At 44.2% G+C, this 25,322-nt stretch overlaps 2 protein-coding genes across 2 annotated transcripts in view; both read left to right on the top strand.

Moving 5' to 3' along the window:
* Positions 1-13,748, top strand: part of LOC147630959 (NagB/RpiA/CoA transferase-like superfamily protein) — a gene marked incomplete at its 3' end in the record, with an annotated part of 62,578 nt that extends 48,830 nt beyond the window's left edge. The window contains exons 3-9 of the mRNA XM_086809304.1: positions 7,999-8,157; positions 8,242-8,341; positions 8,484-8,626; positions 8,770-8,875; positions 8,992-9,130; positions 13,186-13,454; positions 13,563-13,748. Coding sequence (XP_086665430.1) covers positions 7,999-8,157; positions 8,242-8,341; positions 8,484-8,626; positions 8,770-8,875; positions 8,992-9,130; positions 13,186-13,454; positions 13,563-13,748 — 1,102 coding nt within the window. The remainder of the gene's footprint in view (positions 1-7,998; positions 8,158-8,241; positions 8,342-8,483; positions 8,627-8,769; positions 8,876-8,991; positions 9,131-13,185; positions 13,455-13,562) is intronic.
* Positions 13,739-25,091, top strand: MTK (S-methyl-5-thioribose kinase). The gene is made up of 6 exons (XM_086809303.1): positions 13,739-13,901; positions 18,947-19,256; positions 19,484-19,658; positions 21,743-21,944; positions 23,320-23,534; positions 24,709-25,091. The coding sequence occupies exons 1-6, from the start codon at positions 13,749-13,751 to the stop codon at positions 24,881-24,883; spliced, it is 1,230 nt and encodes a 409-aa protein (XP_086665429.1). The 5' UTR covers positions 13,739-13,748; the 3' UTR covers positions 24,884-25,091.
* Positions 25,092-25,322: the final 231 nt, after the last annotated feature.

Raw genomic sequence — 25,322 nt, forward strand, 5'->3', positions numbered from 1 at the left:
TAATGGTCCAAATAGCATCATTTCCCTGTGGCGTCCTTGGCAAATCCATAATGAAATCCATAGCAATGCTTTCCCATGGTTCATTTGGTATAGGCAAAGGCTGAAGCAATCCAGGTGCTTTATGTCTGTCAAATTTGACCTTTTGACACACCATACATTCACGTACATATGCTTCAATATCCTTGCGAATATGTGGCCAAAAGAAATACCTCTCCAAAGCTTGTGCTGTGGCCAAAATGCCTCTATGACCTGCATATGGAGGGGCATGGCACTCATCCATAACCTTATGGCGAAGGTTCTTTACCACACACATACGATTTTGCATCATGAGATATCCATCTCTTATGACATAAGATGGGACAGCAATACCCTCTTGCAAATCAGCCCATACATGTGCAAAATCCTCATCCAGATGATAAGTATTACGCATATCCGATAGGTCCTCATGGTATGCAACTGTAATAGCATGAACCTGTGGTCGTCTAGATAAGGCATCTGCCACCACATTCTTTTTCCCTGGAGTGTGTAAAATCTGAAAATGAAACATTGAGAGGAAATTTGCCCATCTCATATGCTTCTCTGAGAGCTTACTTTGAGTCAAAAAGTATCTCAAACTTTGATGATCAGTTTTGACCATAAAATCAGCCCCTAAAAGATAGTGTTTCCAAATAGTAAGGGCATGAATTACAGCCAACAACTCCTTCTCATAAACCTGTAAGTGAAGCTCTGCATGTTGCAAGCGTCTGCTCTCATAGGCAATGGCATGTCGTTCTTGGTTCAAAACAGCCCCTATGCAGTCCCCACTTGCATCACATTCCACCACAAAAGGTTTGTGCAAATCCGGAATAATGAGTACCGGTCCCGAGACGATTGCACTCTTCAACTTTTGAAAGGCATCTCTCTTCTTGTGTCCATTTAAAGATTGCTTTCTTCTTCGTTAAGTCATGTAACGGAGCGGCAATGAAAGCAAAATGCTTGACGAACCTCCTGTAGTAAGCACATAAACCAAGGAAGCTCCTCACTTCATGGACTGATTTCAGCTCTGGCCATTCTTGCATGGCTTGTATCTTTGCGGGATCCATGCGCACACCATCCTTTGATACAATGTGACCAAGATAGTGAATCTCTGGGAGAAAGAATTCACTCTTTTTTGCATTTATGTAGAGCTGATTTTGCTTAAGCTCTTTAAACACAACAGCCAGGTGCTCACGATGTTGGGCTTCATTCTTTGAGAATACAATAATGTCATCAAAGAATATACCTGTGAACTTTCTATGCTTTCTGAACACCCTGTCCATCATCCTGTTGAAGGTAGCGGGTGCATTTGTAAGGCCAAAAGGCACCACCAAAAACTCATAAAGACCAAAGGCTGTCCTGAATGCAGTCTTGTGTACATCTTGAGGTGCCACTCTCACTTGATGATACCCACTCTTGAGGTCTATTCGGCTGAAACATGCCGAACCTTCAAGCTTGTCCAAGATGTCATCAATGCGCGGAATCGGAAACCGATTCTTGATGGTTATCTTATTGAGGGCACGGTAATCAACACACATCCTGTAAGTACCATCCTTCTTTTGAACAAGAAGTACCGGCGAGCAATATGGCGAGGAACTAGGCCGAATCAAACCCTTTTCCAAAAGTTCATTCACCTGTGCCATAATCTCTTCTTGTTGACTGGCACTCACCCTGTATGGTGGCCTATTAGGTGGAGAGCTACCGGGAATTAGATCTATGCAATGATCTTCCGGCCTCTCTGGTGGCAACCTTGCTGGCAAAGCATTTGCAAAACAATCTTTGAACTCATTCAAAAAGTTAAGCTTGTCTTGATCTAATGCAGTAACATCAACACTAGAATGTTCAATGGTATCACGTACAAAAACCAAGTAAGAACAAGCTGATTTCTTTATTGCCTTATTAATTTGTACATGGCTTACAAGAGGTATGGTACTTCCAGTAGTACCAGCATCTATAGAGTGCTCACGGCCTCTATGTACAAAGCTGATTTTCTTCTCTTTGTAAGCCTTAACAGGCTCTAAACGGTGATGCCAGGGCATCCCCAACAAAACATCACAACCTGTAAGAGGAGCCACTAGAAAGCTCTCATAGTCGAGGTAGTCCTGTATATGTACACGGAGCTTACCAATGACCGGAGTTACATCAACCTGTTTGCCCTCAAAGGCGGCATCTGCATTCATTTGCATTCCCATGTCTTCCACATTGAGACCTATGGCGGCAGCCATTTGTACGGATATAAAGTTATCTGTGGAAGCATCATCAAAAAGAAACAAAGCGGGCTGATCCTTCAATTTGCCCCAAGCCTTGCATATGACTCTACTCTTGGGCTCATGCCCTGTATTACCCTGCACATCGGGTACAACATTCACAAGAGGCTTTTGCACATTAGGCTCAGCATTCTTAGGATTCTGTGGGCATTTAGGATATATATGATCTTTACTGCCACACTTAAAGCATTTTCCAGCCTTCCTGTACTCTTCCAATTGCTGTTTTGAGAGCCCAAAATTGTGGCGTTTACCCCCCGGCTTCTTTTCGGAGTCATCCTTTGCATCTCGGCCATCTTTGGGAGCATTCTTAGGTGGCTGTCCACCCTTTTTCTGGTCATAACCAGCCCTGAATTTGCTCTTGTTTTGACCTGCAAATGGCTTATTTGTGGGTGCTTTTATGTGCAAGTTCTCCGCAATCATGGCTGAGTGTATAAGCTCTTGTATGGTCTTATTTGGGTACACTCCCAAGCTTTGTTGGATGATGTGATGGAGCCCCGATTCAAACTTTCTCTTCTTCTCGTCCTCTCCAATCTTCATGAAGGGAGTAACCTTGAGAAGAACTTTCCAAAACTTTGCTATGTATGAAGCAACGGACTCTCCCTCATCTTGGGACAGCCAATCCCACTCCTTGCGTACATCCTTTGCAAAGTTTGGTGGTAAGAATTGATCATAAAACTGAATTTTGAAAGAAGACCAAGTTGGGGCAGCACTTCCATCAAGTATTTTTGCAAGCCACCAATCACTTGCCGTATCCTTGAGATGCATTCCCACATGCCTGAGCATAGACTTTTCCGAAAAGTCTTCATTGCAAAAAGCTATCTCAAACTGTCTAATGAAAGCAAGTGCTTTGGTAGAGTCCATCCGTCCCTGAAAGTTTTCAAACTTTACATCCTTGTCACCGGACTTGAACTCTCGAGGCTTCTTCCTTCTATATGCATCCCTATGTACATCCTGTTCATCTGCATGATGATGATGCCGCGATGAAGATTCACGATCCCTCTTCGTTCTCTCTTGAGCCACACTCTCCAAATGAGTGGAAAGCTCAACACGAGAACGGACATGTCTTCTTGGAGCAAAGCGGGAATGAGTAGAGGATCCCTCATCCTTACTCTTCTCTTGACCTACATCAAGCCTAGCACGAGGGACTCTTGTCCTTTCAGCATTTGGCACTTGCTGTGTTCTTTTTGCTTGTTGTGCATCCTGTGCATCACCACGGGCAGCCATGAGGGGTGGCTTCTTGAAAGCCAAACTACCATCTGCTTCAGTGTATACATCACCCTTAACCATTAGGTATGCAAGTGCAAGCTCTCGGGGTTTCTCAACATCCATTTCCTTTGCAATTGCTTCAAAAGTGACTTCATGGACCGAAGCCTTTGCCTTTGCAGCCAACACCCTTTGTACATCCGGGTCATTTTTCAATGACCTAAGCTCTTCGGTTTCAACCCTATAGCGTCGCACTTGACGCCTCAAAGATTCCAAATCAGAGAGCATAGTGTCATGAGTACCTGCATCTCCATAGACATCATTGCCTGCAGCATCTCTTGCATCCTTTGTACCATGAAATTCACGGTCCTGTGTGTTCTCCACACTGTCAGAATGTGGCTGTCCATGACACTCAAATCAGGTCACCACTTATGATTCCAAGCCTCAGACCGTTTTCCAATGAGGGGAAAAACTAAGCTCTAATACCAATGTAACGGGAGGCGGACGCGTGTATTGGAATCGTATAAATGTGAACTAGATTCTGAGCACTTAACACTTGAGCATTACAACCACAAAGCTGAAAATGACAGTACACCACATAAAGGGGCCGATGATAGGCTGACCCCCCCCCTTTAGGTTATATTACCAAAAGAGTCTGCAAGTACAAGTTTACGGGTGCCTGGGGATTCACCACCAGCCTGCACCTGATTCTTCCAAATACATCATGAATGAATACATTTCAAACAAGAGAATCTGTAGGTACATCCGCCCTACACACAGGTACATCCGCCCTGCACAAGCCTCTTCACAAGTACATCCGCCCTGCACAAGAGTATCACAATCCTCACAGGTACTCCGCCCTGCACAAGATGTAAATGGATCTTTAGGCCCTGTTTCCACACGAGAAACTGATCCAGAAACCTGTGTTCTCCGCGAGCAAGTGTTCCCAATGCTTGCCCTAAACACCTGTTACACCAGGAATCCTTGAGACACATCCATGCTCACATATTCCATTGCTGTCCGGCCTGTTTTATGCAATAACCAGTCCAAAACAGCAACTTTCCATCGCGAGAAATCCACCTGTAAAGGGTCCTACAGCCCTGTGGAGGTCCCTAGAGCTGTCCTGTATTGTCCAAGTTGACTTTGGACACCTGTAACCAGCCCAAAACTCGCAATAACCAGAAAATACAGGTCTGAAATTTACCAACCAGCCCTTTAGAAGAGTGTGGGGATCATTATCCAAGCTTGTGTGAGTCCGGGAAGCAAGCAACCAGCCCTGTAGCAACTCCCAAAACTTCAACCAGCTCTCCAATGTGTTGAGTTATGAATAAAACAGCCCAAATGACCTCTTGAAGGAGGCGCCTTTCTCCAGTGCCACCTATGGGGCTTGGTGGGTTCACATACAGGCTGACAAGTGTCCCCATAAGGTGTCCAGGTAGGTGTCCAGCCCATAGTGCTCCATTTGTCCTGTTTGTATAAGTTTAGGTCCAACCAAATGGGAAATGGCCATAAGCTGTCCGGACTTCATTAATTTTGGTCCAACCAAATGCGAACGCATTATAAGTTGTCCGGCCACTTATTAATGAGTGTGGACCTGCAAACCAATAAACTTTAGTAGTAAATGAAATAAGCTGTAAATTGAGTGTGGACGCACTTACCACCTGCAAAACCCATAAGCCCACAGTTTTAGGCCCAAGCAGGAGTGCACACACGTGTCCACAAGGTGCCCGGGCGTCCCCGGTCCCTCAGGCTTCACAAGCCAAAATAACAAGCATTGTCCAGGCAGCAAGACAATGTCACACAAAGTAAAATAAAGTTATGGCATGCATCATTTATGCATTGTTCATATGTAAACTTGGAGAACCACCTATCATCATTCTTGTACTTGAAAATATTCCGCCTGCCATCATAACACACCATGTGTGCATGGCCGGAATCCACACGGGCACCGCCCGAAAGTCCACAAATGTCCTGCCATGTCCTTGGACTCATATACATCCACTCATATGATCCATACACATGCCCAGGTATAATACATACATGCATCCGCATGTTTCTAGGCCTGACACGCATCCGCATGTCCCTAGAATATAGGGATTTGTGACACCTTCTACCTGATCTTTAAGTCCCGAACAGCCCAAGCAGTCTCCAATCAGCACCTCGAATCAACAAACCCTCTAGGTCCCACTGTCTCCAAGCTTCAAGCCACCTAGGGCTCTGATACCATGTCAAAATGCACAACGGAAATCAAGACAATTGCTGTAGAGAGCAAAACGCAGATGAGAGAGAGAGAGAGAGAGAGAGAGAGAGAGAGAGAGAGAGAGAGAGAGAGAGAGAGAGAGAAGCTGTGTAACTCTGCTATATACACACCAGAAAATCTCAAAATGTACAATGGCAAGTGTGGGGGGCAAGGGACCATTTTATATGGCCCCAGGCTGCTGATCGGTCAGTCCAAAATAGGCCGATAGTACCCTGATGCTCACGACCAGCACAAAAAGTGCTTACGACCTGCTATATGCCAGTCGGCCAGGTTACCAGGACAAGTTGGGTAGCATCAAACTAGTCGGCCAGCAAAAGGTGACAGCCGACAGCCCTCCTACACCCAGAAAAATGGGAAAAATATATGGAGAGTGAGGAAAAATGGGGAAACACCAAAACTGGGCGGGCACATCCACAACAGAGGCCCTGGTGTAATGTACAGACAAGAGATGACTGCTAATAGGCATGGTATGATAAGATTGATGTATTCTTTCTTTTCCTTGGATTCTAGAGATGCTTTGCAGACGACAATCTCTATGTCTTTGCTGAGGATGCTTTGCTTTGTTTGATTGTCTTATATGTTGATGATATATTGATCACTGGCTCACATCTTGCCAAGATTGAATAGCTCCGGTCAGATTTAGCTCTCACCTATGAGATGATTGATTTAGGACTTCTCCACTATTAATTGGGATGGAGGTCTATCAGTCTTCTGATGGAGTGTTTTTTAGCTAGTACAGATATTTGTAGCAGCTCCTGGAGACATTTGGGATGGCCGAGTGCCATTCAATTTCTTGTCTGATGGATCCTAACTCCAAGCTCTCCCATCATGATCCCTCTCCCCTCTTCGAGGACAGTATACACTACCAGAGGCTTTTTGGTTCTCTTATTTATTTGACTTACAACAGGCTCGACATTTCTTACAGTGTAAGTGTTCTCAGTCAGTTTTCCTCCGCTCCTCGACATTCTCATTGGCAGGCTGCTTTGAGGGTTCTCCGATACTCATCCGGTAGCTTGGACTATGGTCTCTCTTTCAGAGGAGGCACTGAGCTTGTTGGATACTCTGATGCTGATTGGGCAGGTGATCATGATACTCGACAATCCACTTCTGGTTATTGCTTCACTCTTGGTCCCGGTCTTATTTCCTAGAGATCCACGAAGCAGAATACAGTTTCATTATCTTCTACTGAGGCTGAGTACCATGCTTATCTGGATACCTGTTGTGAGCTGTTATGGTTGTTCCAGATGTTGAGCAATCTTGATGTACTCTTGGATTCTCCAAACCGTATTCTTACGGACACCTAGAGTGCCTTTGCATTTGCTCGAACTTCATCCTTTCATGGTGAAGACCTTGGGTCTGTTGCTCCTCAACATGAGGTGTTTGATCGGCATTGTTAGTTGATATTACATGTGAATTGTGACAGTAATGCAACCTAACCATACAAGGATAAGGAATTGTAAAAGAACTGCCAATAACGCACACTTACCGAAGAGGGAAACAAGAAATTTGCAGGCTGTCCCCTCAACGGCTGCATTTGATGATTGAAAACTAGAAACATCCTTAAAATGTGATTTGGAAACTAAAATTATGGCTGAGTATAGATAGATGGTCTAGACTTGCTTTGGCACCAATACATGAGTCCGTGTTGATTGTTGTTGGGCTGTTTATGAGGGTTGGATTTGATGCTCTTTGGGACTGGTTCTGCTGCTTTTTCGACACTGGCCTTCTCTCCCTTGGTTGTGCGCTCAACGGGGAGACATGGTTTTTTTTATAGACCTGAAAAGTGATGGGCCTACTTAAGTTAAATTATGTTAGGTGTCTTCGTATTGGCATCATATAGGTAGGCAGGCCTACTGTTACCCACTCTAGGCCTGTTATTTTGTTACCCATACTGTCTCATGCTCTTATAGCCACTTTTGTCTTTCTATTCATTAGATGGGTTGTTCCCTTTAGTAGCCCTAGCATGACACCTGCATTGAGCGCCGGAGGTGATGCATGTGACATTCTGATGTGTGTTTTCTAAATTATTATGTGCTGTGATAAAAGACACAACGAGATTCAATAAATCAAAGCACTAGCAATTTCAAATTAAAGAGAATTAAAGTTTGAAAAGCACAAGATCTTGGATGAGATTACCACTGCTTTGATTTTACAAATCCTCATCTTAAGTCTGTCAACAATAAGCGCATCTGTACATTAGGTTTTGACAGGCTTTGAAACTCTGTAACATCAATGAAAGTGCTGTGTTGGTAGGCATGCAATCAAAGAGATGGTGGTTAGGGGTGCACCTGCAATCGCCATTGCAGCAGCCCTTTCACTGGCTGTTGAGGTGGCCAACTTGGACCTGAAGCCGAGTAGTGTTAATGAAGCACTCCAGTACTTACATGATCGACTAGATTACCTTGTCTCTAGGTATGTAGATGCGATAGCTTAATGCCTTGCATTTTCTTTCTGTGCTTTTTCAATAGTTAATGTCTTACATGCATAAAACCGCAGTCGGCCCACAGCAGTCAATCTTTCGGATGCTGCTATCAAATTGAAAGAAAAGACAAACAGTGCTGCAGCTACGACATCTAGTGCAGAAGTAGTTTTCAAAGTGAGTTACGTGAGTTGTTTTAATGATCATGCACTGCACCGTGCATGTGCACCCATGTGTGTAAGAGCGAGTTTTCTAGCTTTAGCTTGTATGGGAGTTATATCTAACCAGAAAAATTCTACCGTCTATAAACCTTGAATAGGCTTATGTCGAGGCTGCAGAGGCAATGCTAGCAGCGGATGTGACTTCAAACAAAGCCATAGGGGCCTACGGTGCTGACCTGATACTCAATCAAGCAAAAAAAAAAGAGCATCTTTGTGTTCTCACTCACTGCAACACAGGCAGGTAAGAAGGTTTAGTAGTTGGATTGTCTCTTTTCTTGTTTTCTTTTTATGGGTAGCAGTGAGATGTGTAGATGTTGTAGTTTTTTGGTGTAATAGGCCTTACTCTTGTGTCCAACCTCTGTTATGCCTCATTTTTCAACACAGTTTGGCAACGGCAGCATATGGGACTGCATTGGGCGTTATAAGAAGCCTTTATTCCCAGGGAAAACTTGATACAGTGTATTGTACTGAAACAAGGCCCTTTAATCAGGTATGTCTCTACGTTGCAGGCAGCTGCTAGGACAATTTAGATAGTTTTACAGCATTTGAAGTTATTGTTTGCAATCATGAGCTGAAAGAAACATGTTTTTTTATGCGTGTATGAAGGGTTCGCGGTTGACAGCGTATGAATTGGTCTATGAGAAAATACCTGCAGTTCTTATAGCAGATTCAGCAGCTGCTGCTCTTCAGAATTCTGGAAGGGTAGATGCTGTGGTGGTGGGGGCAGATCGCATCGCTGCCAATGGTACGTGGTTTGAGAAGTTTATATTATGCAATGTTTTTTTTCCCCAAGAAAAGATCCTTCCGTTAGTTACCAAAATGCAGCCGAAAAACAGCCAAGTACATGCCGAGTCTCAATCATGGGAGACGAAAAAGAAGAAGGAAAAATTACAGATGGGGACAGAGGGGCTCTTCCTTGCTGGCTGGCCGCTCTTGGAGGAAGGCTATCTCATACAATTTGGGGGGGGGGGGGGGGGGGGGGGGGGGGCTGCAGCTCAAAAATGTGGCCTGTAATGCCAAGTAACGTCGTCGTCTCTAACCCTGAGGAAAGGACCACTGCTCCAGGACCGCAGAAAAGCCTCTCTGTGTTTCCGCATATGCTCAAAGCCGCCTCGCAACTTATCCCACTGGCCACGGAGGGTGTCTATGGTGTTGGGGTCCATATGCTCTGAATGGACTAGATTGTACTGGCTGAGTTTGGAGTTGGCCCTTCGGTCTTTGACGCTCTTTGCAAGACCATCACATGCATTTGTCATATCTACACACTAGATTGCCTTGTGAGGTTAGCTCTCAAGTCTTCTAGATAGCTGGCATAGCAGTTCCTGGTACGCCTGCATCATCCGTTGGTTTAAGTTACTTGGCCTTCAGATGGATTGGGTTCCCCTATTGAGTATAGATTGGATGCCCCTCTTCTAGATCTCGACTAACCGCATTATCCATCCCGATTTGACCCAGGTTCATACAGGCCGAACATGGTTGTCTCCACGCAGCTTTCCATGGCTACAATTCTATAGAGAACATTTTTTTTGTGGATCACTGAGGATGAATTCATTTGTCACCATTTGGTCCTGACCCCTTTCTTCCGAATGGAGCTCAGTGAGACTGGACGTCCAGATGCAAGTACCAAGAACGGGAGATTTCCAAAGTATGTGTGCAGTTGCATCATGCATAGCTGCATGTGAATCTAGATGTTAATGCCAGGCTTATGATGAGGTGCACGGACAGACTCTACACAGTATGCAGAATGCTTAGCCTATGGTTTATTCTGGTATGAGTCATGACCAGTCATGCAGGCTATGATTATTTGTGCATAGCATAAATGGCAATCTGTTTCAGGTTTTCTTATGCATGCACTAAGGCTTGTTGAGGACAGCCAACCGTTAAGATACTTTGATGAGCTACGGTAACTTGGTTGCATGGCAAATCTGTGAATGCTTGGAGGGAGCACTATGCGGTTCTATGGCAGATTACGGCTGGTAGATACCTTATCTTGTGACCGCTATGGTTGAGCTTTTTGAATGCCCATACTTTTTTTTTTCTTCGGGAAAGAGATCCTGCTATTAGTTTAAAACAGCAGCTATAGACTAAATGTACATGCTCAAAATCCTCGTTAGCAGCAACAACAAAAAAGGGGAGTGTGGTTCCATCCATGGCTGGCCTCTCTCAGAGGGAACCTACCTTGTACAGGGTGGTTCCCTCCATGGCTGGATTCTCAGAGGGAACCTACTCCATACAGGAGGGAGGGGGGTAAATCTTCACCGGGGCGGCGTGTAATGCCAGGTGATATCACCGGTCCGATCAGAGAGAAAGGGGCTCCTATGCCAGGTGCTCTAAAAAGCCTTGTGCCATCTATGCATGTGATCCTAACTGCCCTCCTGAAGCTGCCCCCACTGGACGTGGATGGTATGAATGATGTAAAAGCCCTAATGGAATGGATAGACTCAGTTTGGGGGGGGAGGGGGGGGGGAGAGTGTTCTTAATGGCCACGCTGCAATGGGCCCGCCATATATGCTGTGTAGCTCTGCTGATGATCTACTTGGGACTCGCACCCATCACAATAGCAGTAGTGATACACCGGCATAAGGGCTACCATCACTGACACATGCAAAAAGACAAACAGGAACACCTCCAGACTCTAGGAGGCGAGGGATCCATCTCGGTTCTGGTGTTGTGATCCTCCTAACTCTACGAGTGCTAGGGGCCGACAATAGGTGGCTATATCACTGAGTCGTCTGTCTACAACAAGGAGGGAGAGAGCGGCTTCTTGAGAGTGGATAGCAGAAGTTGACGTCTCGCAATCCCAAGCATTGTTGGGGGAGACCCTGAGGGGGAAGGAGAAGACCGTGGTGTCGCTATCAGAGGTGGTGGAGCGAGAGTGGTAGAAGTTCATACAGGCTCGGAGGGGAGCCAATGTCTCTGAGAACTCGCTTGAATCCACCGGCAAGCATCGGAAGAGGCTGTAATCCAATCCATGGGCTTCTCCATGATACAGAGGGGGCCACAGGGGGGTTCCGCGGTGGCGGTGTGCCGGGGGGGGGGGGGGGGGGAGGGGGGGGAGGTGCGCACAAGGCAGCCACCAGGGAAGTTGCAATCGTCATCTCCATTGGGTTGGAGAACTGATGAATCAGGCGGTGCACAGAGCTGGGCTGCTTCCGCCGGGAGGGATGAGGCGCTGAAGGGGAGGGGAGAGGGCGGAGGGAGCTGGGGAGGGGGAGTGGCGGGGATCACGAGACGACGGGGGACAGGTGGGGGAGCTCCTTATCCACAACCTCGTGGAGAGGCATGTGGGCAGAGGAATCCTGAACCTCCTGCGTGGTGGGTGGGGCTGCCTTGCAGTAAGATCCTGGTCTTGAGGTAAAATTGGTGCCTCCAGGGTCCCACCAATCTTGTCTTTGGGGGTGGGGGGGGGGTGTGCCTGTGACGACTTCACCGTGTTGGCTGCCAACGGCTTGAGTCCTCTGAGTGTTGGGCCTGTCGTTGGGGAGGCTGGTGGTTGGACGCTGGGTCTGCCTGGCCATTCGGAGAGTTCTCGGAGCAGGTATGGGTGCGGGTTTGATGGGTATCCTCAGCAGGCCTAAGGTCATGGGCAGGCTCTGGCCAGGTGTCCCATCCGAGTACTCCTTGTGGGATCTGAGTACTCCTTGCGTTACAGAAACTGCCTTTCCTTGAGGAGGCTGGGCAGTGCGCTGACGTGTTGGAGAGCCTCCAGAGAGGCTACAGATACTCTGATAGAGGGAACGCCAATTGCCCTGGCCACCATAGAGGCGATGGCCTGAGGGGATTCCAAGACCTGTCCAATAGCTCGACCAATTGAGTGGAGGAGGGGGGGTATACTCCTTTTGGATGCTTGGGAAGCAAACGTGATGGGGGAGCCAGACAGTCCTGCAAGGGGATCGGATGTGGGGTCAACCGTCAAACCCGTGGTGCCATCGAGCAAAGAACACCTGAGCTGTGCGTATCGCATCGCAATGGGACTCCGCTGCAGCACCCTGTCAGCCGCTGTGGGAGAATCAAACTCCACTGGGTTGTGCAATGTGAATATCGGTGATTCGGCAATGAGGGCTGCCTGGAGCAAATCTCGAATCTGACCACGCGCTAGGCCAAGTGAGGCTCTCGTGTGTTGGAAGATAACACAGGCAAGAGTACTCATCACCGCCATCATTACGGTGCAGGCTGCTCCATTTACCTCCCTACCCATGCACAAGCACATTGCTGACAAAGTGGATTTGTACCTGTATTTTAAAATTTGTACCACTGCTACTCTTCTTCTGTTTCAGAGCTCTTCTCTCACTGTACTCCCATTTCAGTTCTTATGGGTTTCTTAGCAAGAAATTTCTCTCTTGCCGAGACTCTCGTCTAGTTTTACTTGAAGGTTCTAAACCTTGAGGGCAGACAAAAGCTAAGTTCAATGGCTTGGGGATTTTACGGCTTCCCAAGGGTTTGAAGTGACTGTTGTGAGCTGCAGAAAGGTGGGTCTTCATATTTTGAGTGCCCGCTGTGTGGCCTCAATTATTGGGACTGCTCAACCTGTCTGATTTTAGGCTTAGGCCATAGAAATGAGTTTTATGATATTTAACCATGTAGTTCTAAATTACAGTAGGCTACGTGGAGCTGGGGTTAAGATGTAGGAAAAGTTAAAGGGTAAGCCCTCGATGCATAATAAAACTCCGACAAATAATAAAACAGCAATTACTGGAAAGGAAAAAGTTAGATTCATCATGTGACGATGTGTATCTAAATATCTGAGACTGTATTGTCTGTGCAAGCATAGATTGCTATTTACTGAAATGATGATGACAGGTGATACCGCTAATAAGATTGGCACGTACAACCTGGCACTGTCAGCTTTCCATCACGGGATACCATTTTATGTGGCAGCCCCTCTGACTTCAATTGATACTACTTTGCCATCTGGAGATAGCATTATCATTGAGGAGAGGTCTTCGAAAGAGTTGACTCACTCACATGGAGGAGAAGGATCTCAGGTGGCAGCATCAGGGGTTTCCGTCTGGAATCCGGCATTTGATGTGACTCCGGCTAGACTGATCACGGCCATAATCACTGATAAGGTATTTTGAAGAACATAACATTCATGATTTGTCTGGCTTGCTCATGACTTGTATACATAGCAAGGCATCATAGTCTTAATTGCATGCATTTTTGCTACTAATGAACAGGGCATCATAACCAGACAACAAGGCACAAAGGTCTTTGACATTGCTGTATTTTGCAAACATAATGAAGAATCAGGTGCAGCCACAGGGTTGCAAACACTCCAGACTAGTGGAGATCTTCTTTCAAGTGGATGTAAGCAGGATGATGACACACCTGAGCAAAAGGATGACTTCTATATATTGGATACCATGACTGTAGTTGAGTATATCAAGAAGTATCCAAGCTTGGCAGGCAGGCTAGGTGGTGCAGGTACAGATTGGAATGTGCAGGAAGTCGGGGATGGAAATCTCAACTTTGTATATATTGTGGTAGGACCTAATGGATCTCTTGTGTTGAAACAGGTCTGCTTACTCTTGCCTTCACTTGTACTGTTCAACATTTGTACATCTGTGTCTTAGTGCTTGTTTTGTTATCTCTTTTGAATACTGGTGATTTTGTAAACCATCTTGGATAACACTGCTTACAGATTGTTAACACTATTGCCTGTCCCATGGGAGGGGGGGTTGGATGGGCAAGATTGCCTGTCCATCATTGACGGTAACAACAATTCCAAGGCATCAGACATAAAAGTATTAATATCAGTTTTATGCCAAATCAACAACGGCAAATAAAATTGCACATAGTCCATAATGATTGATTGAATAATTATGAGATGCACATGTAAAGGCCATGTAGAAAGCTTCCAATATGCTAGTTTGGCCTTCAATTCGTTTAATACCCAATTAATGGCATCCTACGTAAACATATACCATGCTAGTGGATATCCAAAATGTCTAACTAGGTGGTTTGGTGAAATAATTTGTCCTGGCCATAACAGTGCATGCAAGTCACAAGAAGTCAATGGAAGCAGTTTAGACTTAGAAAAGTTGATATAAAGTCCAACTACTTTACCAAATAATTCTAATGTTCTCATGATGCACTTTAGATTATTTGGATCATTTTTAGGCATGAACAAAGAATCATCTGCATAGCCTGGGCCACAAAATGCGAACCATTGGGTAATTATAGACCATGTAATTGCCCTTGTGCAGTCAAGACATCCATATACATCAAAAATGGATGTGTGGCAATCACATAGAGTAATGCACTAAGAGGGTATCCTTGACGCACAGATTTTTGTTGTGTCCACTTCGATGAAAGATCACGACCCAAAACACACTGGGCAGTACTATCCCGATATAACCAAAAAATAGCTTGTTGCATTTTACAACCAAAGCACATTGCAGCCATGACGTCAGCTATGTAGTCCCATTGAACTATATCGAAAGCTTTTGCTACATCCACTTGCATAACAAGGATGTCTGATAAGTATATTTGGCATATTCCATCGCCAGATATACGTTAGTAATATCATCCATAATTTGTCTTCTGAGAACAAAACCATACTGTTGTGGGTGCAAACCATATAAAAGTAGACTACCAATATGCTTTGCAAGCATTTTAGTTGCCAATTTATAGATAACTGGCATTAACGTGCCATCCCAACCAGGTGACTTCCAATGTCCCACGCCAAATAATGCATGTGTCAGCTCTTCCTCAATGAAGGGCAGATCATATCTCAAAGTAGATTCATTGTCAACAATGAGATGTAGACAATTTAAGAAATTTTTTCGAGCATCATGAACATCAGCATCCACAATATATGAACTCTGAAATATGTGATGATAATGATTGACACATTTAGTTGCAAGCTCCATTTTTGTGGATGTCCATGTGCCATCAAATTTCTTAACACGCACAATTTTGTCTCTGTGTGTGTCAGCATGCAAGCTTTGAAAAATTGTTTCGATGAGCAACCTTGATCTTGGATTTGCTTACATCTCGATCGGATTTGCCATTTATGTATCTTTCTTTGTTGATTCACAGAGACACACGCTTTGGCTTTGCAACACATTTTGTTGATCTTGTGTAAGAGTCTGAAGATGGCTGAGCGTCGTGAGCAATTGGATTTGTCGCTTAGCCATTTCAACTCTTTGCCTAGCGTCAGCAACATAGCACCTGCCATAATTAGTGACTATTGAATGAAACCAAGCAGTGTCAATATTGTCTAGCAGCTGAGTAAGAAGCGGAGAAATGGCATCATGTATCAAAGATTTGAAGGCATCATGCGAGAGATAGCTGTTATTTATGTGTAACAGTCTTTGATAGTGCAGAGGAGGTTCCCATAAGGGCATATGAAAATATAATGCCAACCATAGTGGTGTATGATCAGAGAGTGTTGAGGCATAATCAACGCAAAGCTTACATGAGGAGTCATACTGTCGAGTATGTAACAAATACCATGTGTCCAATCCAGCCCAGTATTGAGTTAGAGCATTATGGTGATAAGTGAATCCTGGAATTCCAACCATAGTAGAAAGCCAAAGATCAGAAGCATCCGTTTGCAGAATGAAATTATCCCAAGCCTGACGCTGAACATGTAGCATATGAGAAGAGCCAAATGTATTATCCTCTCTTTGTGGAGAGTTGTTAAAATCTCCACAATCAAAAGCATTTGTCAACCAGGGATAGGAATAGAAGAAATTCCAAGTTCTTTGCCGCTCATGGGAAGATTGAGATCCATACACTTCTGCAAACTGAAAAATTTCACCCTGCAAAATACATTGCACAATCATACATCGGCCTAATGAAAAGCAACACCCGAGAATTGTTTGCTTCCGTCATAGAAAATGTCATGTCCAGCAAAATGGACAAACTAGCCACCATATTCATGCTGATTGTGTTCTTGCAAACAAAATATATCTGGTCTCGTCATATGTACATAATTCCATAAACATCTCCATTTATGAGGATTGCAAATACCTTGTACATTATAGGTAACACACTTTATTGTTATGTACATGACAGAGAAATGAGGGGATTTAACTCTCATCCATATGCGCAGACCCCCTCGGATCCCGCAATACATTCCAAATAACATCATGCTTATCAAAGAGCTGAGTATCTCCAATACAAACTTGAACCCAATTACCTGAAACCGCATTGTCAACGGGATGGCATAGCCTTATTGGTGGAGGTTTGCTGATTAACTACGGGCTATGAGCCTTTTAGTTTTTCTTGCTGCTTAGCCAAAGTAGCAGAGGGCGACGCAGGAATGGCATTTGTAGTAGAATTAGAAGGTGAAACTAACACCATCGGAAGCTGGGCCACAACTGGTGGTTTATGAATGACAGTAAGACATTTATTGGAGATATGCCCAAACTATTTACATTTAAAGCATGCACGAGCAAAAGTTCCCCAAATAAGCTCATAGTTTCAATGGCCAATCCCAAGGTGTCCATTATCAATTCATTTTATTCCAGTAGAGACCGAGGGAACAACAGGCCTAATTGTATCCCAGAGAATCAGAAATTCCATATTCAATACCTTACCCAATGCTTCATTGTGACCCACACCGGGCATTTATGCTTAATGACACTTTCTTAGTCTTTATTCGCCGACCACGGCAATACATGAACCAATTGAGTGCCAAACATGAGAGGTGATTTTTCAGCAAAGCTACTCTATGTTAGGTTCTTTAACAAGAATCTCATAAAACCCTCTGGCAGTACAATACACACCATCAACTACATTTCCTTGGAATTATGATTTTATCCATTGTGCCACCTCATTCGCAAGAGGCATTTTGCTTGGGAAAAAAATCACCACAACATTTTAACTTCTTCAGTGGAGAGACCACCGAAGGGAGAGGGATACAAAACCGGAAATGAGGATCCGGAAATTGCCAATCCTTTTTACTGTCCACAAAGTCATCAATCAGCATATCATAAATAAAAAGTTCCTCAGGAGAGAACTTCTGGAGAGATTTGCCAAGCTCAATACACAGAACCTTGTTCTTGTGCTGGTCATTCTTTGGTAAACCTTGATATTCACATTCTGGTCTGAAACCAACTGATCCGGAGAAGAGACCATACTGAACCACGCATTGAAGAGATTTAGCTGTTCACTGTACACAGACCCACACATACTTTTTTTTCAAAAATACGCTATATTAAAACCCCCCCCCCCTCCCCCCCGCCGCCAAGAAAAGATTCTTCCATTAGTTACCAAAACGCAGCCGAAACGGTCTTCTATTAGTTACCAAAATGCAGCTGAAAAAAGTACATGACCTAGTCTCAATAAAGGGAGACAAGAAAAACTGTTGGGGACAGAGAGGGCCTCTTCCTTCCTTGCTGGCCGCTCTCGGAAGAAGCTATCTCATACATTCCCATTGCGCGGGCGCGGGGGGGGGGGGGGGGGGGTGGCGGGGGGCGGATGGGGTGGGTGTGTGGGTGGGGGACAGCCAAACAGGTGGCCTGTAATGCCAAGTAACCTTGCTGTCTTTGACCCTGAGGAAAGGACCGCTGCTTCAGATCCGCAGAAAAATTGGCGCTTCCGCAAACTGCCAGCCAAGTGCCCACTGCCAAGATCTTGTGAGCTATCTGCCAAAGGAAAAGAATATTCCACCATGGCCAAAAGCTGTCCTACAGCCGTTTCCAAAAATCAGAGAGGAAACGTAAGGGGATTTCCTAGGTCTACCTGCTAATGTACTGCTGTCTCTGGTGTACTATCAACCTTTGGCATTTGAATCGTGTGGCCTAGATGGACTGTGTACACGAAGAAGGGGATGTCAGGGGCATCCTCATGGGCGAAGGGATTGTGCCATTGTCACTTGCCTGGATTCCACTGCTGCCACTTCGGTGGTTGGCCTTCCATAACCATAATCTCGAAAATCTATTTTTGGCCACTTTTTGAAACGGCTCAATCTGCCCTGTGGCCCAATAGAAAAAGTCATGAGAGAGCCTCCATCTGCACCGTGGACCGCTATCTGGATATCATGTTTGGTAAAAACCCCTACCTACTTAGGGGGAGACAGATCTTGGACTAGTGCAAGCCACTCTGGAGGGATGGAGGAGTTGATGTCGAGGGTGAGCCTGTCTTTGCCCAAGGCTCCCTCCCGAGTCTGTGGTGGGATCTGCCTGAAGGTGAGCCACTCTCCAAGAGACTGGGCTGGTCCCTGCTCAGTGCCCATTATGAGACGTGAGGACGGGAGCCTAGCATGTGCCACTAGGAAGGGTAATCAAGGGATTCCAGACGAGTGGCTGACGAAGTCTCTCCTCATCCAGGGCTGGGGGAGACTAGCGAAGAGCAGAACGAATGTGGTCCTAGGCTCGGATGAGCAGGCTCAAAAGAGGCTGGGCGCAAAGCACAGCATTTGTCCTCTTTGAGATCAATATCTCGGTTTTCTGATTTTCAGCCTGCACAATAGATGCAGCTTGTTGTATATTTTTCATTTAGAACATTTCTTCTTCGTTTACTTCAGCAATAAAGATATAGTAGTTCAGTTGTTTGCCTTCTTGGCCTTCTCAAATCATAACTGTGATATTGGAGAGTGGTGTGACTGCAGTCGGTACCTTACGTCCGCTGTGTTGGAGAGTCATGGCCCATGACACCTGACCGCTCTTATTATGAAGCTATAACTCTAAAAAAACATGGAAGTCTATGTCCACAGTACGTGCCAGAGGTTTATCATTTCGATCGCGGCATGTCCATCATCATCATGCAGTACTTGGAGCCTCCCCATATTATCTTACGGAAAGGATTTATCAAGGGCATTACTTATCCTCTTTTAGCAGATCACATGTCGGAGTATATGGCAAGGACACTCTTTCAAACCTCTTTGCTAGCGATCTCAACTACAACACATCGATCTGCAGGTAGGTGCCCTTTTAAACTAAGAAAAGGTGCTTTTGTCAAGTAAATTAAATTTGTGGGGTTTATGCTATTTAAGTGGGCATTATATTCTAGCAAGGGCATGGAAAACCTTGAAGAGTTTGTAATTTGGGTTTTCTCGCATATATGTCTATGTTTCTGGCTTGGAAAACCTTGAAGAGTTTGTAATTTGGGTTTTCTCGCATATATGTCTATGTTTCTGGCTTTTCAGTTGCAGAGTTTTGTGGTAATGTTGAGCTCTGTAGACTCACGGAGCAAGTTATCTTTACGGAGCCCTACATGGAAGCAAGCAACAATCGGTGGACATCTCCTCAACTTGATGAGGATGCCAAGGCCTTGCGTGAAGATGAGTTGTTAAAGCTGGAGGTAGCAGATCTCAAGGCCAAGTACCGACACTCCCTCTTTTTCTGTCTGGCTCCATGTTTGCTTTTATTTAGTGTTTGCATTAGTCAGAGGAATGGTCTACTTTTGAGCAGTTCTCTCAATCAGGGTTTATGCATAATAATCTGATCATATTGTTGAGATATCTCCTCTTTATACTCAACGTAAAACATATTCTGTACTTGTTCTTAACCCCCCTAGTGGTACAATGCTTATGGTACCATATGATACATTCCCTTATTGTATTGTATGGGTGTGGATGCATGCAGGGGGGGAGTGTTATGGATTTCGAAATTCCTTTTTGTAATTTGCTCCTGTTTGCTTCGCACCTCTTTGCATCTGCATCTGGGGCCTCCTGCTGCATCCCAGTATTTACTCTTTTGAGTGTTGAAAAAGAAATTTTTTTTTTCATGTAAAGCTAGCAAATGGGCATGTTGTATGAATAGCCTGAAGACAGAAATGCCATTTCTATGTATGTATGTGTGTATGCAGCTTTAAATATTGAAAAGCAAGGTATGCTATGTACCATCCTTGTCCATACTCACACATACATATCATACACTTCGTACTTTGTGTATGGTTCTACACTGGATTAAGATCATATCCCATAGAGTGGTGTGATTCGTGCGGATGAGATGAGATTGCATCGTGTCTTCTTGTGTGCCTACCTGGCATCACCTGTGTACGTTCTTGTGTGCCTACCTGGCATCAGTTTCTTCCTCTGTCCAAATTGAGGCCTTAATGTCTCTCTGCCTAGCATTGCTTTAGCTGGAAAATTTTGTGCCCAAAGTATTGTATCATGCACAGACCTAGTGGAAAAATGAGGAGAGAGGGAGATTAATGGCTTCCTGGAGCAATGATATGTAACGTCTACAACTATATATTTCTCAAGGTTAGTGGGATTGCCTTTAATAATAAGAGGGAGCTTATATGGCAATGGTGGAGCTTATGCTTAGTGCTGATAACCCATGGCTGCTTGCTTACATAGACACGAGTACATTTTAGAGTGTTTTTCTAACAAGCGTGTTGCTTTCAAATGCTGAAATTTTTACATAATAAAAGGTACATATTGGAGCACACTCACTCGATTCTTTATTTTTTTTTTCAAATACATGGTATGTGACATATCACATATTATACATGACCCATAGATATGTCTACATATGCGTTGATATGGTAACACCTAGCAGTGACTATGTTGCAAGCACATACACATCATTGTGCAAACTATGAATACACATGGTGTGAGAGCCAAGGTCACCATTGACGTGATGCATGGCTCATGATGTATGACATGAGAGACATGGAACCTTACACAGAAAGGAAGGGCCCGTTGTGGATTTAATGGTTTTGTAAGCTCCAATTCTCACTCACACTCTTTTGTGGTTAGTACTATATGCTTTCTATTGTGTATAATTCATGATATATGCACATAGTACAAGCCTTGTGTGAAAAATGCCCATACTGTTAACTACTGACAATACAATTATACCCCATGAGATAGTGGGAGGAGTTATTTTTTATCACAGTGAGAGATATTTTGCAGCATTATTGTGTGAAAAGTTTGGTACTGCCACATGAATTAAGATTATTGAGATGCACCCATCCAGTAACATTGGAGACTGGTGAGTGCAATTTGGATTGATTTTATTTACACGTTCAAGTAATGCTAGTAGTGGAGTCAGGGTGTTTGGAGGGTGTTGAGAAGCTTTCCTCTGGATTCGGAACAAGGTTCATTTCTTTCTGGCACAATAGGCAATTGATGTGGATCTCTCAGGACACCTTTTCCCTAACTTGAGAATTGTTGCAAGGAAGCATGGCCCTGGAGCACTTGTTTGTATATATGCTAGGAGCCCAATCTTTATTAAAGCAAGGAGTGCATCCCATACGCAAGTAGACCTTTCTAGGGCTATCCTCTCAAAAAGAGTCCTTTTTGGCTCATAAACGACCTGTAATCTCCGACTTGGCCAAACCACATGATATCCACTGCATAAACATAATCTTTGTGGTCTTAAGATGTTCTGCATCTTAGCTGTAAGCACAGTCATGATTAAGCAAGTACATGTTTTGATGTGGTAAAATCTTGCAGGTTTTGTGAGAGGTCCCAAGCATTGATTCACGGAGATTTGCACACTGGATCTATCATGGCTACACCTTCATCAACAAAAGTTATAGATCCGGAGTTTGCGTTTTACGGACCTATTGGATTTGATGTAGGGGCCTTTCTTGGAAACCTTTTACTTGCTTATTTCTCACAAAACGGGCATGCTGACCATCAAAATAATCGACAGGTACATATGGCTAACTTCACATTTTTGCCCAAGTTGAGGCACAGTTCATATGTTGATTCAAAGGCTTCATTAAAGGTGTGATGGGACTTTCATTATAGAAGGAAATGTCTATATTAGACATTTGGAGAACTTATGGGTGAGAAATGTATGGATAAGATGGTGAGTTAGAACTCGTGCATGTGTGAGTGCACCAGTTGATTCTGTCTTGTCCTTGTAAGAGATATAGACAGCTTGTTCTGTTAAGAGAGCCCTGTGAACCCAAGGATGGTCCAACCTTGGTCAATGATGGTTGAACTGGTCAAAGATAGTTGACTCTTGGTCTGAACACTTCATGGTTCAGAAAACATATCAGAACTGTTTACGTATGGTCAAAAAGCACTGGCCAAATACTAGTCAATTCTGCGGATTGATAAATGCAGGTCAACTTTGGTCAAAACTGTTGAGAACTGGCCCAGAATTGTCATAAATGGTCAAATTTATTTAAAACATCCATAACTTGTGCATATATTAAGATTGCACTGCTCTCTACGTCTTGGTTTTTTTTTGGTGATTCTATATTATATATATACTACCACCAGTCTACCGGTATAGAGGGCAAGGGTTGAACCTGTGTCAACACGCAGGGAGTCAACTGCCTTACTAACCCACTACAACACCGGGGACATATGGCACTTTAGTTTTTGAGTGCTAGATCCTTCAAAGACTGCTGGTGGTATTTCTTTATATAACTTTCCCAAAATATATGATCCTATTTTTCTTTTCCAGTTTTTTCCACTCTTTTGCTTCTCCCTGCTTCTCCCTTTGGGCTCCCTTTGGGTCCTTCGCCATCCATACTGAGCTACACTCTTCATACTCAAGCAAGAATGAAGTCAAAACGGTGGTCTTGCGATAGCTTTAGTGACTGCCCATATCGATGCACATTGTTTCCATCGATTGCCTGAGTCATGTGTGGTGACATAAGCTTATGGAATCATGGAGGCAGTAAGAAATGCTGTAGCCTTGAACATTAGTTGTTGAACACTATGTTTTCTTATTGCCATCATTATCTTGAACATGGACAGTCGAACAAGTCAGTGTAAGTGGCCACTGCTTCCCATATCTCTATAAGCGCCATGCTTTTTGAATGTGAAGATGATCTCGTAATGCATTAGGAGACACTTGTAACTCTCCCCCTTAACTACATGACTTGGCTGGAATCCTATTTGATGCCCATTTTGGTGCAACACTGGCATCTTGTCTCCCTAGTCACAAGCATGTTGTGAATGCGAACTCAAGTGTGACACCTTATAAAGAAAACTTGAAAGAGTCATCAAAGACAGTACTTTTGGCAAACTTTGTATTTTTTTAAACTTATAAATCTATGGAATGTGTGCAGGACTACAAGAAATGGATCTTATCAACTCTAGCGGAGACATGGAATGGATTTGAGCACAAGTTTACATCATTGTGGACCGCAAATTGGGACGTCTCAGGAGATGCATTCCACGCGTCAGTTTACAAGAGCTCCACAGAAAGGATTTCAGCACAGAAAAAGTACATGACAGGAATCTTCCAGGACACTCTTGGTTTTGCTGCTGCAAAAATGATTAGGTAGGCCTGATCTTGTCAAAAATCTGTCCATGTGAATTGGAGACTGTTTTTTTTTTTAGTAGAAAATTGTTTTTTTGGGCATTTTCACTTGACCACGTGAAAATTGCATTCAGTATCGCTCTAGAGTCGATAGACTCTAGTACGGTGAAGTCACAGCTGAACGAGAGATGAACTCTTAGCAAGCACAGGATGCACTGCCCCCATCAGTGGATGAGGTAGGCAACGGCCTTTAATCACCTCCCAACTAGAGCTAGAGATTCGAATAGGAATACTTGACGGGCTCACCCCAAGCTGTAGAGGAATAGATTATGCATCTTTATCAACTTGTGAGATGGTAGATATAGTGTGAACTATGGTTTACAATTGCATTGATAGCTGAAATTTTCTCAGAAATCTCTAACAAATGCCATGGCATTCCACCACTTCCCTTCCCTCGTACCTTGATAATTGGTTACTTCATTGGGATTTGGGAAGGATAACACTACAGAATAGGGGGTCTGCAGTTGTCAAAACAAACCTTGTCGTTTTGAGACCTTGAGAAAGGTCTTGCAGTTGTCTGCAACCAACACACTCCAGTATGCTGGGTACTGCTTGTCGCAAAAAGCACTCTGTGATGCACATGCAGATCTGTAGAGCCCCAGGCCAGGCAGCTCCCTTTAAGGACGGGGTACCCCAGACACTGGACATGTGGACTGCAGTGGTCAGGTGCCCCCAGGGGGGCAAAGCAGGGACGCACAGAGGCTTTCAGGAGAGGGGGGGGGGGGGGGGGGGGGGGGGGGGGGGCAAGCAGGGACGCACAGAGGCTTTCAGGAGAGGGGGGGAGGCAGGGAGTGCACAGAGGGGGGCGAGGCACGGGGTGAAACAGGGGTGCAGCTCAGAAGCAGGGAGCTCAGGACCAATTCCTTTAGCAATGTTGTGTGGGTTTTTGTTTCTCTACCATGTGGCAATTCAAGCCTTTTGAGGAGAGACTTGCAAGCCATTTAAGGACTAAAATAAAAATTGAGCAATTTATATAGTACTGTAAGCTCATGAGACTTATTTTATCATGTGATTTTGAGGGAAGAATTGTGACATGAAAGAGGGCTTTATGGGCTGTGAAAGTCAAGAGCTTATGGTGGTGATGGTTGCCTCAAAAGTTTACATACACTGATGTACACGTGAGGTCATTTTGCAGGAGAATTGTTGGAATTGCACACGTGGAGGACTTTGAAGCAATACAAGACCCAGATATACGTGCAGAGGGTGAGAGGCGAGCTTTGAAAGCAGCTAAGAAGATAATGAAAGAAAGGCAGGCATTGTCATCAATCAGTCAAGTGTTTGAGCTGATCAGTCCGGAGCTCTACGAGTAACTATATGCTTAGAAAAAGAAGCATATAAACAAGGCAGCTAAGTCTACATAATTGCCATACGGTCTTGTTCAACTTTCATGCTTAGGTTAATGCATGATGCTAGTCTAGTGGAGGACGTGTTAATGTTTTTGCTTGATGATATATCACTTCTAGACTGTCTCTATGGTTACAAGCATAATTATAAAATGTTGTTTATTTTTGGGTTTTACTAAGGATGCAAAAAAGAACCAGTGCAAGGTATAAGAAAACAAAAGCTACTTAGCGAAAAGAAAAAAAGTGGGGTAAAAAAACAACACAAATAACTAAAGCATATGTTCTTGGATGTGTAGCCTAATCAGCTCATAGAGTTTAAACAAGAGATCAAGGGTTAAAATCCTACTCTCTTTAGTTTTTAGGGGGGTGAGTCTCTTAAAGGGAACTTACCGCTCATAAATTAAAT

This window comes from Cibotium barometz, chromosome 15 (genome assembly GCF_041138505.1).
Source record: "Cibotium barometz isolate CiBa-2024 chromosome 15, ASM4113850v1, whole genome shotgun sequence".
Lineage (NCBI taxonomy): Eukaryota > Viridiplantae > Streptophyta > Polypodiopsida > Cyatheales > Cibotiaceae > Cibotium > Cibotium barometz.

What these genes read in the sequence shown, in the direction of transcription:
- MTK (XM_086809303.1), top strand. Translation starts at nt 13,749, where the DNA reads ATGACTGTAGTTGAGTATATCAAGAAGTATCCAAGCTTGGCAGGCAGG. An exon ending in GTAGCAGATCTCAAGGCCAA is followed by an intron (nt 19,659 to 21,742) that starts GTACCGACACTC and finishes AAAATCTTGCAG; the next exon opens with GTTTTGTGAGAGGTCCCAAG. An exon ending in GCTGCTGCAAAAATGATTAG is followed by an intron (nt 23,535 to 24,708) that starts GTAGGCCTGATC and finishes GTCATTTTGCAG; the next exon opens with GAGAATTGTTGGAATTGCAC.